This window comes from Papio anubis, chromosome 1, assembly GCF_008728515.1.
Source record: "Papio anubis isolate 15944 chromosome 1, Panubis1.0, whole genome shotgun sequence".
NCBI lineage: Eukaryota > Metazoa > Chordata > Mammalia > Primates > Cercopithecidae > Papio > Papio anubis.
The window spans coordinates 98770870-98786972 of record NC_044976.1 but is presented as its reverse complement, the minus strand read 5'-3'; the positions used below and the strand labels follow the sequence as shown (position 1 = coordinate 98786972).

The following is a 16103-nucleotide window of genomic DNA, read 5'->3' as shown; positions in this document are numbered from 1 at the left end:
GATGTGTTAAAATAGTTAATAATGTTTGTGGCTGGTCACAGTGTCTCACGCCTGTAATCCCAACACTTTGGGAGGCCAAGGTGGGTGGATCACTTGAGGCCAGGAGTTCAAGACCAGCCTGGCCAACATGGTGAAATCCCATCTCTACTAAAAATACAAAAATTAGCCGGGTGTGGTGGGCACCTGTAATCTCAGTTACTCAGGAGGCTGAGGCATGAGAATCGCTTCAACCCAGGAGGCAAGAAGTTGTAGTGAGCCGGTTGCACCACTGCATTCCATCCTGGGCAATAGAGCGAGACTGTCTCAAAAAAATAAAATAAATAGAAAAAATAATTTTAAAAAGTCTTTGTGAGCCTCTATTTTTAAAAAAGATTAAAATTCACTTGTTCACAGGGAGAGTACCTTGAATTCCTGTTAATGGTAGCATATCATAATGTTTAGTATATCTAATTTATCATAGGTTAGGCATAGTGGTGTATGTACACCCGTAGTCCCAGCTACTCGGGAAGCTGAGGCAGGAGGATCACTTGAGTCTGGGAGGTTTGAGACTGCAGTGAGCCATGATCCTGCCACTGCACTCCAGCCTGGGGGCCCTGCCTCAAAAGAAAAAAAAAAAAAAAAGCCAGACAATGTGGTACATGCTTGTAGTCCCAGCTGCTTGGGAGGCTGAGGGATCACTTGAGCCTGGGAGTTGGAGTCTGTAGTAAGCTATGATCAGTCACATCACTGCACTCCAAACTGAGCCACAAAGCAAGAACCTGTCTCAAAAAAAAAAAAAATTATAGAGCAGTTTTACTAGCAGAGAATATGACAATCATATTTGTAGTATGAAGTCAAACATAACCATCTGTCCATAAAATTAGGACTGTTCAGTGATTTTGACTTTTTTCTGGTTATTTTGTCAGCTAGCAAAAAGTGGCACCAGGTATCAAACGTTAAAGAAAAAAATAAAGTAGAAAAAAAATCTATTCACCCACTTATTTTCTGAAAATTGGGTCAAGAGCAGCCATCATTTAATTTTAAGGACTGATTTATTCTCATTGTTTTGCAAGAGCCTTTAACTTTTTACAAGTAATACTAGGGAAACCGTTAACACTGGACAGATTTAGAAAAGATGGCAGTGGTAGAAAGGGGAAACATACAGAAATGCCCTTCTTTCTCCCCGATTTTCTCATTTGTATTAATTTGACCAGAATTTATTATTGTGGAATGTGTATTAATATTTGGTCATGACTACTTCGAAGCAGTAGAAAATTTTGAAGAGCTTTTGGTCAAAGGAAAAAAATCTTATTTTAAATATGAGTTAGAAATTAATGGTGTTACTCTTAAGGCATGTATTTTTCTGTCATGTATCACTTATGTGCTAGTATTTAAATTTTTACAGCACTTGTAGAATTTTCATTTTTCCCACCATCTTTATCCCAGCTCTTAAGATTTTATTATAATCTACTATTTACTGAGGATACTTTGGTTTATGTATAAAATTACCATTTGCTTAAGAAACCAGTGAAGAATGTGTTCTGAACAAAGCTAAGCTATAAATAGAACTTAGTTACATTATCTTGCATATGTATATATATGAGATAAACCTTCAAAATTAATAAAGACTTTGTTAAATAATTACCATTTTCTTTTTAAGTAGTGAAAATTTAGGGTTGGAATCCAAATACCTGAAGAAAAGGGAAGATAGCATTCCTTTACGCGGACTCAGCCAGAACCTATTTAGTAGTTCAGGTGAGCAGGGATTTCTGGATTTTGTACTCTCTAGTTTAATTAAATGTAATGTATGAAGACTTAATGAATACCACTAACTTCTTTTTGTCCTCATTTGCAGACCATCAGAGAGATGGCACTTTAGGAGCATTACAGGTGTCTTCCAAACCCACAGTGCTCCCCTCGGCATCTTCAGCATATTTCCCTGGGCAGCTACCAAACAGTTAATTCTAGTGTAATGTTTTACTTTTTACTGATATTTTAGAAACTCAGGTGCTTAAAAATATGTCAACACGAATGAAATCCTAAAATAGCAAGTTTCAAATTTTACTTGAGCTGTTGAACTGGATCCTTTAAGTACTGCTATCTTTTATGGCAGTTTATAGGAACAGATTTGTACTTGGGGATTGGTAAAGCTTGTGAGTAAATGACATTTTTTGGTTTGTGAACATGGTGTTTTATAGAATAATAATATGTATTTTATTAAGCTATTCTTTAGAAATTCAGTTCTAAGGAAAGAGTTGATCCTTATAAGGGAGATTTCAATCATATTGAAAATCTGGGTAAAGTAAAACCTGCTCATAACCTCATAGTATGCAACCAAAGAATGCTAATTCATTTTATCACTTTCATTGGTAAAGCAAAACTTTTAAATTCAACACCTGAAAATTTTGAGGGAAAATGATTACCTCCTGAGATATCTATATTATTGATGACATTTAAAGGGAAAAGTCCTAAATTTACCTTAAATAACTGAAATGAATTAAGCCTTCGTAGCATATTTTCCTTGAAACATTTAAATTTGCTACTGATGAATCAAATAAACTTGATATACTTAAAAAAATTTGGACAGTGTATTTGTGACCAGATTAAGTGCTTTAGTCATTTGAGCTGAAAAGTTTTTTAAAACTTTAGTGTTTCCTAAATGTTTATACTCATCTAGTTTTTCTCAATTTGTAGTTTTATTATGCAGTTAAATCTCTATCAGTGGAATTTTAAAACTTGGTACTACTACTAAATCTATATCATGAATGATTCATTTATTTTTGTAGTATTAACTTGGGTTGATTTCAATGTTAATAAACTATGCAAAACAAATAACTGTTAGAAGGTACAATTTTCTTCTCTTCCCTGTAACTAAAAGTTTTAAGAATTGTTCCTTTGGAAAAATTGATTTTTTTAAAATTCACCCAGAATCATAGGGCCTCATTTTGTTTTCTTATTGACAAACAATACCTGGTAGCATTCGCTAGAGTCTTCCAAATCAATGTTTGTAAAGTACTAATGCTCATGTGGTAATTTTAAAATTAGTTTCAAATACTTTATTATACAGATGAAGAAACATTTCAAGATATTAATGATATAATAATGTTACTGAGTTCCATGGTAAGAATCTTTGCTAAATTTTTTTATGAAGCCAGTATCTTGAAACTACTGGCAATTGAAAGTGTCTTAAACTATGGATCTAATCTGAAAATTCAATAACTAATATTAGGCAGTGATACTCCCCCTGCCCCCCCCATTTAAATATACTACTGTATTAGTGAGAATACTTGGTACAGTCACTTGAAAGCACTTGCTATTCTGGAAAGAAGCCTCTTGGTGATTTTGGAAGGGGCTTTGTTGTAAATACTATGTAATATATATAAAATATTATGACAGGTTTGGGATGTGATGCATGACATACAGGTAGCTCTCTTTTTTAAAATATAGATATCTATCTCTTTGCATAACACAAGGAAAGTTGAATTTTCAAAAAGATACCATGCTATCATCTTGCAAATTTTTTTGTATTAAATGTATATAGACTTCCAAGTGTGCTAATTCTTTGCTCTACCTCTTAAACTTCTTTTAGTTGCAATTGTTTTGCAGTGTAAAATTGTACATGTGTTAATAATCAAAGTGTTGCATTTAATGTTATTTCTGTAAACTCTGAGCTTTGTTAATAAACTATTATACAGCATCTACACTTTGAAAGTCAAGTACTTCAAAGCTAATCTGCATACTTACTGCATTTTTGTTTCTTTCCTCTTGTCTTCCTTGAAGCATATTTTTTAGTGAGGGCAAAGAAATGGATGCAAAGAATGAATAATGCTTTGATTTGTTACTGTAAAAATGAGTATGGTAACAAAGCCAAAACAGGCCCTATAGGAACTCACAGATCAAGACTTTTTTTAAAAAAAAAAATCATTAAAATATTTAACTTTATTAACAGAATATTTACATTTCTTTTAAGACCTTATTTAACCATAGTGAGTGTTCCAAGTTTAAAAAGCATTAAGCAATAACCACACACAAGATGAAAACAGTGTAAACTATACAGTACTTTATATACAATTTTTACAAAGTAACACTTTTTTAAATAATATAACTGGACACAAAAATATACACTTTAGAGAAATTCACATCAGTAATTGTATAAAGCTCTCCTCTAGGGTCCTGAAAATTTAGGACAAACATTAGCTCTGTAAATAAAGTGTTACTGTGACAGTCCTGAAAGGCCACTATATATATTTATCTACATATAGATATCACATTGACATTTTCAAGGCTACCAGCTTTACTATATAATTTTTAGATTATGTATTCAAGTGTTGAGGTGCTTATGATTATGCAAACATTAAAAGAATAGTGGTATAAGAAGTAGCTGGGGAACAAATTTGAGCCAGCATTTAGATTTACAGGCTCTAAACACCCCAATTTAAATTCTAAATGGCTGATACTTTCTCACTTCAAAAACAGTAGTGAATAATGTTTAAAAGTACTGCAAACAAGCTCGAAACATGATTCAGATTTAGTACAGTTTTCTTAAGAGTTTTTTTTAAAATGCAAACAATTCATTTACCATTTCTTTGTTTTAGTGCATCTGCATTAAGGCTTTGAATTATTTGACCCAAGATTTTACAATATTAAAATCTGACTCAAAATTTTACAATGTTAAAACAAATAGGTCCACAACCATACTACCTACTCTGTCTCACTGAGTCAGCATAGAGTTAAAGCTCAACACCTTAAGGAAATGGTAGCAGAGACATTTGCTAATATCTAAGAAGTTACATATATAGTTTTTAATTAAAGGATGTATAATAAAACAGCTTAGTGGCAAGAAATTGGTGCTAATAAACAAAAGGTTTTTCAAAAGAAATTGTAACATCTTTGGAAAACTGTCCGGTTCTTTAAGTTCCCACTTCCTTTAGTTCCCACGGAGTTCATGCAGATACAGTTCTTAAGACAATCTTAAAAGTACACTGTGGATGGAAATGGAATGTATATCCAGAACTAGAGGTGAAAACTAAGACCTGGGTGCTGATAGAAAAATCTTCCTGATTTCAGTCGTCACACATTTGTGTCCTGGAGTAAAGGTTCTTTGGCCTCTCCTGGCGCTTGTGTACTATGAGGATGGCTGTGACTGCCACAGTGCTTTCTCCAGCTGCTGGACCTTAAGCTTAAATTGGTATGTTCCGGAATAAACAAGGCAACAAGCAGAGCCAGCAGTACTGAACAGGCTCCAAATAGGAAGGGAGGGCCAGGGATGATGGAATTCTGAGGAAGAATAAAGTAATTAGGATTTTTACACAAGTACTTTAACTCATAAGGAGAAACTGCATACCTTTTAGTATTAACTTACGAATTAAAAGCTAATTGCTCTTCTCTTTATTAAAGCCATAAATATAAAAGGCATCCCCTTTTTAGGATAAAAGAGATACTATCACATTCTGTATAAAATTCTGGGAATAACAACTGGCAAAATAAGACTATGCAAAAATATTATATCATTACTTTCAGCACAAAATGTGAACACAGATATTCTATGATTAATTTGTTAGTCCAAGGGGAAAACATTTATAGAAAGATCTCAAAAATAAAATCAGGCTGTGCGTGGTGGCTCAAGCCTGTAATCCCAGCACTTTGGGAGGCTGTGGCAGGCAGATCACTTGAGGTCAGGAGTTCGAGACCAGCCTGACCAACATGGTGAAACCTCGTCTCTACTAAAAATACAAAAAAAAAATTAGCCAGGCATGGTGGCATATGCCTGTAATCCCAGCTACCCGGGAGGCTGATGTTACAAGAATCGCTTGAACTCGGGAGGTGGAGGTTGCAGGGAGCCAAGATTGTGCCACTGCATTCCAGCCTGTGTGACAGAGTAAGACTGTCTCAAAAACAACAAAAAAACTAAACAACAAAATCAGGTAGCATACAGTATTTACTATGGTAGCAGAATAAATGACCACTTCTTTGTTTCAAGAAGGTAATTATAATTTCAAATGACTGAAAGTAAAAAAAACCACAGGTTACCAAGAAAAATAGACCTTTGTTTTAGCCCAAAATTACATTCATTCTTAGCAGAAGCTTGCACTGCCAATTTTAATTTGTATATGGCCCACAAACATTCTTTTATTTAAAAGTAGTCTTAGTGGGTTGGAAGATTAGTGCAGACTCTACTAAATAAGCCAGGAAACTGATGAGCTGCTAATATTGGCCAAAATGATCAGCACTGTTTGGCATTAATTTTCAGTTGAAAGGAGGGAAATATAGCAAACAAGTGAACAAAGGTATTTACCAGCACATAAGCCTGCCTTTTGTATGAAAAGTCAGTTATATGGAACTGTGACATTAGACAAGTTTCAAAAGAGAGACTAGTAGTATAGAGAAATGGTTTGTTACATATGCCATTGACAAATTAGGTTGTTTAAAATTTTTCATTCTCAAGTGGAAAAAAAATACGCACAGCCAATTTTCACAAGGCGGTATGTAGAAGAACACAGTCCCTTAAACTCTGGTTTTTAAGCATTTTATTCAGTCTCAAATAGAATCTCACATAAAAGTTTTCATGACCAAAAACCAGTATCTTTTAATCTAGCCAAATGAACTCTACAATTTGATCATGTGAATGAGAATTACCTGTTCAAAGTGGTGCTGAGGGCTTGTGTTTGTTCCCAAGTCTGTTCCTGTTATTGGCAGTTCTTTAAGTTCCACATGGAATATGTAGAAAATGAATCCATAGAGGGCCGGTCCCAGACCATTGCATAATCCTCGAATTCCTGTTATCATTCCTTGAACGACACCTACATTGTTTAAACAAATTACCACTTAGTAAACTACGTATTTTTTCCCCTACCCTAGAACCAGTACAAATATGAAATCACTTAATCTAAAATCAAGGTTCTTATCAGACACTAGCAATTTACAGCAATGTCATTAGAAACTATTAATATTTAGAAGCTATCAGCTCTACAAAGTGCAGTAAGCTGTCCTATGCAAACATGAGCCTGGATATACCGGTGTATAGGTCTAACATAGAAACAAGTGGGCAAAACCACTTTATGCCCTAGATTACAGCCTTCAACACATGGCTGCTTAAAAAGCAGTCACGATTTCACAACTACGAATGTTAAAATTTCTCTGTCCCCAAGCAACTACTGAAGACCCCTTTTAGTCAAAAATAAAGTGGGAGGGTTACCCTGGCTGGAGTGCAGTGGCGCAAACTTGGCTCACTGCAGCCTCAACTTCCTGGGCTCAAATGCCTGGCTAATTTTTGTACTTTTTGTAGAGATGAGGTCTCACTTTGTTGCCTAGGGTGGTGGTGAACTCCTGGACTCAAGTGATCCTCCTGCCTCAGCCTACCAAAGTGTTGGGATTACAGGCGTGAGCCACTGTGCCCAGCCAAAATCACACTTTGGTTTTGTTTTTTTCTTTTTGAGATGGAGTTAAACTCTTGTAGCCCAGGCTGGAGGGCAATGGTGTGATCTCGGCTCACTGCAACCTCCGCCTCCAGGGTTCAAGTGATTCTCCCGCCTCAGCCTCCTGAGTAGCTGGGATTACAGGTGCATGCCACCACGCCTGGCTAAACTTTTTTGTACTTTATTAGTAGAGATGAGGTTTCACCATGTTGGCCAGGCTGATCTCGAACTCCTGACCTTAGGTGATCCACCTTGGCCTCCCAAAGTGCTGGGATTATAAACATGAGCCACCGTGCCTGGCAACACTGTTTTTATAGCATTTTTGTTTCTCTTTTGGATCTTTTCTCTAATTTAAAATGCAACTTGCTTTGGCCATAGGCCTTTTCTTCCTCATTTATCAACCAAGTGACAACTGCCACTGTTTTGCAGTGCCCCTTTTATCCTTATGACTAGAAAAAAACATCCTTTTCAAAGAACTATTACTCATCTGTTGGCATCCCAAGAATTAAATGCTCCCAACGAAAAAAAAAAGCATATGACATTAAAAATGTTTGCTATGTTACATATCTTTAGATGACTGAAACTGTAAGATTTTTCTTTTTTTATTAGAGATGGGAGTCTTGCTATGTTGCCTGGGCTAGCTTCAAACTCCTGAGCTCAAGTAATCCTCCTGCCTCAGCTTCCCAAGTAGCTGGGACAACATTCATAAAAGGTCTATGAATATATCCCACAAGGTGTCTAGCACAACACAGCAAAAACTTAATGTTTAGTTAATATTCTGTGGCCAACCTTCATCAGGAAATTTTTTTGAGACAGGTCTTTCAAGGTCTCTCACTCTGTTGCCCAGGCTGGAGTTCAGTGGCCTGATTTTGGCTCACTGCAACCTCCGCCTCTGAGGCTCAAGTGATCCTCCTACCTCAGCCTCCCAAGTAACTGGGACTACAGGCGTGCGTCACCCTGCCCAGCTAATTTTTGCATTTTAGTGATGGGGCTTCCCTATGTTGTCCAGGCTGGTCTCCAACTCCTGAACTCAAATCTGCCCACCTCAGCCTCTTGAAGTGTTGGGATTACAGGTATGAGCCACCATGCCCAGTCTCATCGGTAAATTTTCTAAGAACAGAACAGATAAGCCACATATTCTAAGTGAGAGAAAAGGGAACATGTATCTACCTAAGGATAAATACCCCAGAATCTGCTTTTCCTGTTTATATCAAAAGCAATTTTAAAATTCTCTACCCTGAAGATATACTTATGTTCAGTACACAGGAGACAGAACACAGGATTAGAACATTCTGTACTTTTAAATAATTATCGCTGGTTCCCATCAACTCACCCTGTTGATCAGCATCAGCAGTTCGCGAAACAAGTGCACTGACGGCAGGAAAGGTGATGCTAGACATGGCCGCTACTGCCCCAGCAGCCCACATCATCCTGCAATGAAAGCAGCAAAACCAAAACAGTAACTTCTTCTCCACTGTACCTGAAAGTCAAACTACATACTTAACTCATTCTTACTGTGAAATGGCTGTAGAGAAAAGGAGAACAGAACTTGCTTACTAGGTGACTATGGGCAAGTCGCTTAACAGTCTAACCCTGTATACAAAGGCAGCAACTTAATTCACAAGAGTGCTGTGAGGGTGTCATGTAAAATCGGGGTATCATGTTCCAAATTGTAAAATGTGCTGGGTATTATTTCTACAGGCAGCTGAGAGGTTATATTGAGGATAATGTATGATACAGATGAAGAAACATCATCAAATATTTCCAAACACATGAAGCCAACAAGTCTTTAGCAAAGTTCTCATGGATTTGTGATTCAGTGTGAAGATATCGCTGATTTGATCTAATCCTTCAATTGTAAAGAACAAGTAACTTGGATGTTCCTGGCTTGATGTTTAAAAGAAATGTTTTAGGTAATCCCAATTGTGAGCACCTCTTTGCAAAGGCTAGTCTGGAAAACAAACAGTCACACTCTTGATGCTTACTCCTATCCAAGTCCAAACAGAGACGAGGCAGTGAGCTGTCTGAAATATTAGTGCAAACCATGGAGTCCAGTGCCGTAATGCCTGAGCACAATAACACTATCTACGTGGGCAGCCTGACAAGCACCACTACTCAACGCCCCTGCAGGAAATCCGACTGGGAGGAAAAGCTAAGACACAGCATGACGCTGGCACCAAAACAACTGGATTGTTTTCACTTCTGGTTTGCTATCAGTAATGATCACTGGTTATACAACTTGCTTCTTCCTAACCGGAAAAGCAAAAAATGTAAATAACGTTCAGGCCCTTGTTGCTGTGGGATTACATACTTTTTCCTAGTAACAGACTGATTTAGATTAAATGCTCCTTAAAGATTCAAAAGCTGTATAATCTCATTCAAAAATTCAGCCTGTCATTTTGCTACAAAAGGTCACCTTTTTAATCCTCAAGTCATTCTAGGAGAATATATATACAATTGGCAGACTTAGACATATTTTGAAAGATAAAAAGCATAGTATGAGATGGATTACAGTCTACCACTCAGTTGAGAAGCAAATAAAAACAGAAGGGCTAACACCAAAATTAAAACTATTAATATTAAAATATTTATACTTACCAAGGTTCTGAACCAAAGCCATACCATGCCAACTGTAATATTTGAAATCCTAGACCCAATAAAATGGTGTTCTTATTTCCAATTGACCTCATAAGTAAACTCAAGACTATGGTCTGAAAAAAAAAAAAAGATTTATCGGAATAAAGTTTTAAAAAGTGACTTCTTTCAATCTATACTATAAAAGGACTATTGGTACTTTTCTACAATTTGGCTGATTTTCAGCAATAATTGCCCTGAATATGTCTGAGATCACTGGTCCAGGTCACATCAGCAGATGAAAAGTACCTCTGCTGACACAGATCCAGACTGAGAGAGAGTTAGAAAACTGAAAGATAAAACTTCCTATTCAGTACATTTCTACTGAGGACCACTTAAATCAGTAGTTGAAAATGGAAGGGTCGAAAGTTCTAATGATTTGGAGATCCCCATTATGTAATAGCCTTAAAGCTTGTTTAGGTCCAAGTTAGTCTAAAATGCTTATTTCTACAACTAAAGAAAAACTAACATAGAACAATGATTACCCATATATTATTTACCTAAGTTAATCTATTGTTGAAACCATGATGTCTTTTATAAACAGTAAATAAGTTTGATTTGGGAGAAATACAGTATACTAATTAACAGCAGACTTTAGAAAAACAGCCTGGATCATAATCTTGGCTTTGTGTGGCTCTGAGCAAGTCACTTGACTTTGAGGCTCACTTTTGTCTCTTTCCAAATGGGGATAACAGCACCTATTTCAAAACCTTGTCATGTGAATTAAATGAGATATATTTACATTAACTTCTTAGAATTGTGCCTGGCAATAGTCAGAGTTAATAAACAATATTATCAGCGGGTGGGTTTTCTTGTGCCTCCTTTTTCTTTCAAAGTTAACAGAAATTCAGCAGTGATTTGGGAACATTAGAAAATTTTTTTTTGCTATTCTAACTAAAGTTTTTAATATATTACATAAGATAGCTAGTAAGTCCATAGACAAAGAAGTAAAAATAATACAGGAAGTCACTATTTTATGATGGGCTGACACTTTAAAACCCATAAAATGTAAGTTTTGAATTCTTTAAATTGAGATGGCCATTTAAGAATTTAATCACAAATACGCCAGTGAAAAGCAAATTACTCTTTGAAGGAATTTTGGGCAATTAGAACTCAAAGCTTTCTTCTGTAAGACTTTCACTTAAATCATGTGAGTATAAGATTGAGTTCCACAAGGCATTGCTCCCTTGTAGAATTACATTCTTCAGCAACCAAACCAGAAAAGGAAACTCGCCCAGAGCCAGCAGTTAGCTGAGAAACACTTCAACTGAAAGAAACATTTAGGCTAGGCACAGTGGCTCATGTCTGTAATCCCAGCACTTTGGAGGACTGAGGTGGGACGACTGCTTGAACCCAGGAGTTTGAGACCAGCCTGGACAACATAGGGAGACCACATCTCTACAAAAAGTTGAAGAATTAGCCAGGCTGGTGGCACACGCCTGTGGTCCCAGCTACTCAGGAGGCTGAGTCCAGAGGATCACTCGAGCCCAGGAGGTCGAGGCTGCAGGGAGCCATGATCACACCACTGCACTCCAGCCTGGGTGACAGAGACAATCTCAAAAAAAAAAAAAAAAGAGAGAGAAAATTTGTTCACCCTTTCACTCTAAAGCCATTATTTTCCAGTCTGATAAGTATGCTAAATATTTTCCATTTTTATTGCCCCCAATCAAATGCAATCTATGTGATCATGTTGCTTTCTTCTAAGGTAGTAAATCACATGCTTCCCATGGCTTGTGGGTGGGAACTGGCGGCCAATATTATAAAAAAGAATCAGAAAGATTAGAAATGATTAGGATTCAAATTAGGGTTAGAAATAATTAAAAATGATTTTATTTGTGGAATATATCAGAGACTGGCTTTCAATTAATTATGAAAAAGGAAACTGTAAGTATACCCAAAGCTCTGTGGCCTCCAACTGTCTCAGAAGAACAGGGAACTATAATGCAAAGTCGAAGAACTTCTGGGAAACTACTTTCAAGAACATCCCTGAAGGTAGCACTTTCATCTAAAAAGCTGGGATTCTTTATATGGCTCTAGGAAATCACAGAGCAGAAAACATTTGTTCTCATTATTCACTGAGATGATGATGAGCACTCAAGGAAGAAACGCTGTTAAAAAATAGATTTCACTTATGATGAAATCCCTGGCACTTCAGCCAAGAGACAGGGCAGTGAAGAAGGCTGAGCATCAACTCCCAGCTCAGTGGGAACAGGATGGCATGGGCCAGCCGTGTACCCTGGAGCACGTGCTCTTTCAGGAATGCTGGCCTAAGAAAGCTGAGACTTCTCAAGCATAGATCATTCATATTACCAAAAAGTACTTATAAAATGCAGTCATTTCACAGCCCTTCAACCAACGCATCTAGCCAGTAAGTAATTATCTACAGAAATGAGTATCTTTCCCTTTGTGGAAAGCTGTTCTCAAAGAAAAAATCCCAGTTCAATAAAAAAAGGCTCAGAATGCATTATTAGCCCCATTTCCATTTGATAGATTACATTAACTGGAGAATATATTTTCTTTTCTTTTTTTTTTTTCCAGAGATGGAGTCTCGCTCTGTTGCCCAGGCTGGAGTGCAATGGCATGATCTCGGCTCACTGCAACCTCTGCCTCCAGGGTTCAAGCAATTTTCCTGCCTCAGCCTCCCAAGAAGCTGGGACTACAGGCGCCTGCCAGCGCACCCGCTAATTTTTGTATTTTTAGTAAAGACGGGGTTTCACTATATTGGTCAGGCTGGTTTCAAACTCCTGACCTTGTGATTCACCTGCCTCGGCCTCCCAAAGTGCTGGGATCTCAGGCATGAGCCACCGCGCCCAGTCTTCCCCCCCGCCCTTTTTTCCCCAAGATGGAATTTCGCTCTTGTTGCCCAGGCTGGAGTGCAGTGGCGCAATGTTTGCTCACTGCAACCTCCACCTCCTAGGTTCAAGTGATTCTCCTGCCTCAGCCTCCCAAGTAGCTGGGGTTACAGGCACGTGCCACCATGCCCAGCTAAATTTTTTTTTTTTTTTTTTTTGCATTTTTAGCAGAGATGAGGTTTCACCATGTTGGCCAGGCTGGTCTCGAACTCCTGACCTCAGGTGATTCACCCACCTTGGCCTCTCAAAGTGCTGAGAATACAGGCGTGGGCCACGGCGCCTGGAGAAGAATATATTTTCTTAAGGCCATGAGATGAGTCATTAAAATTGGAAACAATTCAGATACACCAATCCCCCTTGCCTGGGGTAACATCCTTTGTGCAGAATTACAGCAGCAGGCCCACTGCTGTGAAAACCTCCTCTTGGACTCTCCCCTACAGCCCATCTTGTGACCCAAAGCCCTAAAAGACACTGATACTTATAACACTCTAACTGGGAACACTGATTTTCTTCTTGAAGGCAGGAACTTTTCTCTTATTTACATTTATATCCCCAGCACCCAGTAAGTTCTTAATAAATGTTTATGGAAAACATGCATAATTCTAAATGTTATAATATTCTCAACTCAATAATATTAATAATGAAACAAAATACTTAACATATACAGTGTTCTTGAACAGAAAAAAATTTTGGTGTCCCTTAATTTAACTCTCATTTTGAAGATGACAGCACCGAGTCCCAAAGGTTAAATGACTTAAGCAAGATGGCACAGCCGATTAAACAGCTAACACTAACATCAACTTTGGTTAGTCTGTTAAATATTTGCCAAATTCCTAATAAGACCAACTCTTATTCTTGGCCTGAAGACACACGGGTAAGTCAAAGTATCCAAAGTATCCACACACGGACTACCTTCTCGTGGAGGAAAGATGGACATGAGCCCGCTTATTTAACAAGATATTCCAGGTTGTAGCTGCTATGAACAAAATAAAATAGGGCAGCGTGACGGAGATGCTGCTTAAACCAGGATCCAGGGAAGGCCTTTCTGAAGTGCGAGTTGAAGAAGGGGAGAGCGGTAGTTATGTGAAGATCTGGGGAAAGAGAACACCCCAAGCAAGGCTGACAGCAAGTGCAAAGGCCCTGGGCTGAAACAGAACACACTCAACCATGTGGAGAGTGGAGGAAAATGATATAATGAGGAGTCTAGATTTTATTCTGGTTGCAAAGGAAAGTGAGTTTTAAATAGGCAAGATGCGATTAAATTTCCATTTTACAAAAATTACTCTGCCAAGTGCAGAATGAACTATAGTGAGGCAAGATGGAGGCAGAGAGACCAGATGGAGGATACGGCCACGGCTCAGATTGGGTTCCTACCAATGGAGAATATCAGAAACGCTCTGATTAGAGATGTATTTTGGAGACAAAGGTGATAGGAAGTATCATTTGATGGGCTGAATGTAGGCTAGGGAGAAAGGATTCATGAATGTCGCTAAGGTCTCTCTCTGGCCCCCAAACCAGGTGGCGGTAAAGCCACTGAATGAGATGAGGAGCATAGGGGTGGCAGGCAGGGGATGGAACCCAGATTTTAATTTTGGCCATGTTAAGACTGAGATACCCAGCCAATGTGTCACATAGGAGCTCAGGGACTGGACTGGAGGTGTAGTGTGGGAGTCACCCCCATAGAGAGGACTGGATAGGAAAGCACAAGAGAAAAAAGAAATGTGTAGAACTAACTATATCAATGTTCTCATGTAAACACTTACTTAGTGCAAGTGTTAGGAACTCATATACCTACTGGTGCCCAGGAAGCAACAGGGCTGCCGGCAAACCAGAAAGAAAAGGTTCCAAAGGGGACAGCAACCACTTGGCTCTCGCTGGAAGGTTGGCCCATACCTAGTTACCAGATCTAATCATTTTGGGGGAGAAGCTGCACAACCATAATTTCACATAACACTTCCCAACTTTAAAGTATTTACTATAAATTTTTTAAGTTTTTTTTTTTTTTTTTTAAACATTATGAAAAAAACAATGACATTTAGTTTAGCACCTCCCGGCAGTTCAGGGTGCCAGGGTGACAAAAATGAATATGATACAATCCTGACCTCATGATCTACTCAGAGGTCCGCTAGAGCTGACAAAGTAAGGCAATAAACAGAGATAAAATCTCTACTACAGTGTATTCTGTACAATGATAGAGATATGCCCACATTAGCATGCGAACCCAGAAAAGGGATACTTAGGGTGGAGGAAGGGGAGGCAGAAAGAATAGCAGGAACAAAAGCACATGGGTAAGAAATACAGCAAACAGGCGTAACTGGAGAGCTATTAGCAGCTCCCTGCGCTGGAGAGGAAGGAGAAATACATTGGTTTTTCAGTGGTTTGGGAGGTCAACAGGGGACAAGTCATTCTCAATTCTATATTTCTGCATAAACGAGAATACAAGATCATTCTTCCACCTTTGAGGCTACACATGTAATAATGTAGTAGTTCATATATAATGATATAAAGTGTTAATTCTTACTTCTATATAAGCACCGATACCTAAATGGTCACTTAAGGACCTTGTTCCTCACGGACTGTGACTGTCATGCTGTATCAGCAATGGTGGTTGGAGGGTTGCTTGCACCTTTGGGTCTTACTGTCGTCAGGTCTCTGCTGCTGCACTTATCTTTCCAATACAAATCCAGCTACATCCCTCTCCTTTCTTTACCTGTCTGCCCTGCCAGATTCTGCACTCTCAGAGACTGTCTTTCATCTTGTAACCTAGTACCAGGTGCCATCTGCTGAACAGAGAAAAAATACTCTCAAAAGCACCTTGCACTCATCACTCGGTCTGCAGTGTCACTGACTAAATTTATTAGATGCATACAGCTCCCACGGTCATTTAAGTAAGAAACAGAACTAAGACCTTATAGCTGTCGATCTCTTACGTGTCATTACAGTATTAGTCTGCTCTCTTCATCTAAATCTGAAACAAAATGTTAGCAAATCTAACGTCGGCAATGTATGAAAAAGATACTCATGACCAGGCTGATTACATCCGTTGCAAGGTTGGGTTAATCTTTGATAATTCATCAAGTTCTACACATACTGTGTATTTTCCTTACACTTTTTTTTTTTTTTGAGACACGGTCTCATTCTGTTGCCCATACTGGAGTACCATGGCACAACTGTGGCTCACTGCACCCTCGACCTCCCAGGATCAAGCAATCCTCCCATCTCA

General features: G+C 38.2%; 2 protein-coding genes across 12 annotated transcripts in view; one reads left to right on the top strand and one right to left on the bottom strand.

Moving 5' to 3' along the window:
* SASS6 (SAS-6 centriolar assembly protein) overlaps window positions 1-3676 on the top strand; it is a 49145-nt gene extending 45469 nt beyond the window's left edge. For 9 of the 10 annotated variants that reach the window (XM_017945077.3, XM_017945108.2, XM_003892256.5 and 6 more), the window contains 2 exons: window positions 1640-1734; window positions 1835-3676. In XM_017945077.3, coding sequence (XP_017800566.2) covers window positions 1640-1734; window positions 1835-1941 — 202 coding nt within the window. In that variant the 3' untranslated portion in view covers window positions 1942-3676. The remainder of the gene's footprint in view (window positions 1-1639; window positions 1735-1834) is intronic. The other variant, XM_017945083.3, reaches the window with a different exon arrangement.
* Window positions 3677-3900: 224 nt separating this feature from the next.
* Window positions 3901-16103, bottom strand: part of MFSD14A (major facilitator superfamily domain containing 14A) — a 47729-nt gene continuing 35526 nt past the window's right edge. For both annotated transcript variants that reach the window (XM_003892255.2, XM_009213587.4), the window contains exons 9-12: window positions 9993-10105; window positions 8728-8825; window positions 6616-6779; window positions 3901-5256 (exon numbers count right to left, since the gene is read on the bottom strand). In XM_003892255.2, coding sequence (XP_003892304.1) covers window positions 5050-5256; window positions 6616-6779; window positions 8728-8825; window positions 9993-10105 — 582 coding nt within the window. In that variant the 3' untranslated portion in view covers window positions 3901-5049. The remainder of the gene's footprint in view (window positions 5257-6615; window positions 6780-8727; window positions 8826-9992; window positions 10106-16103) is intronic.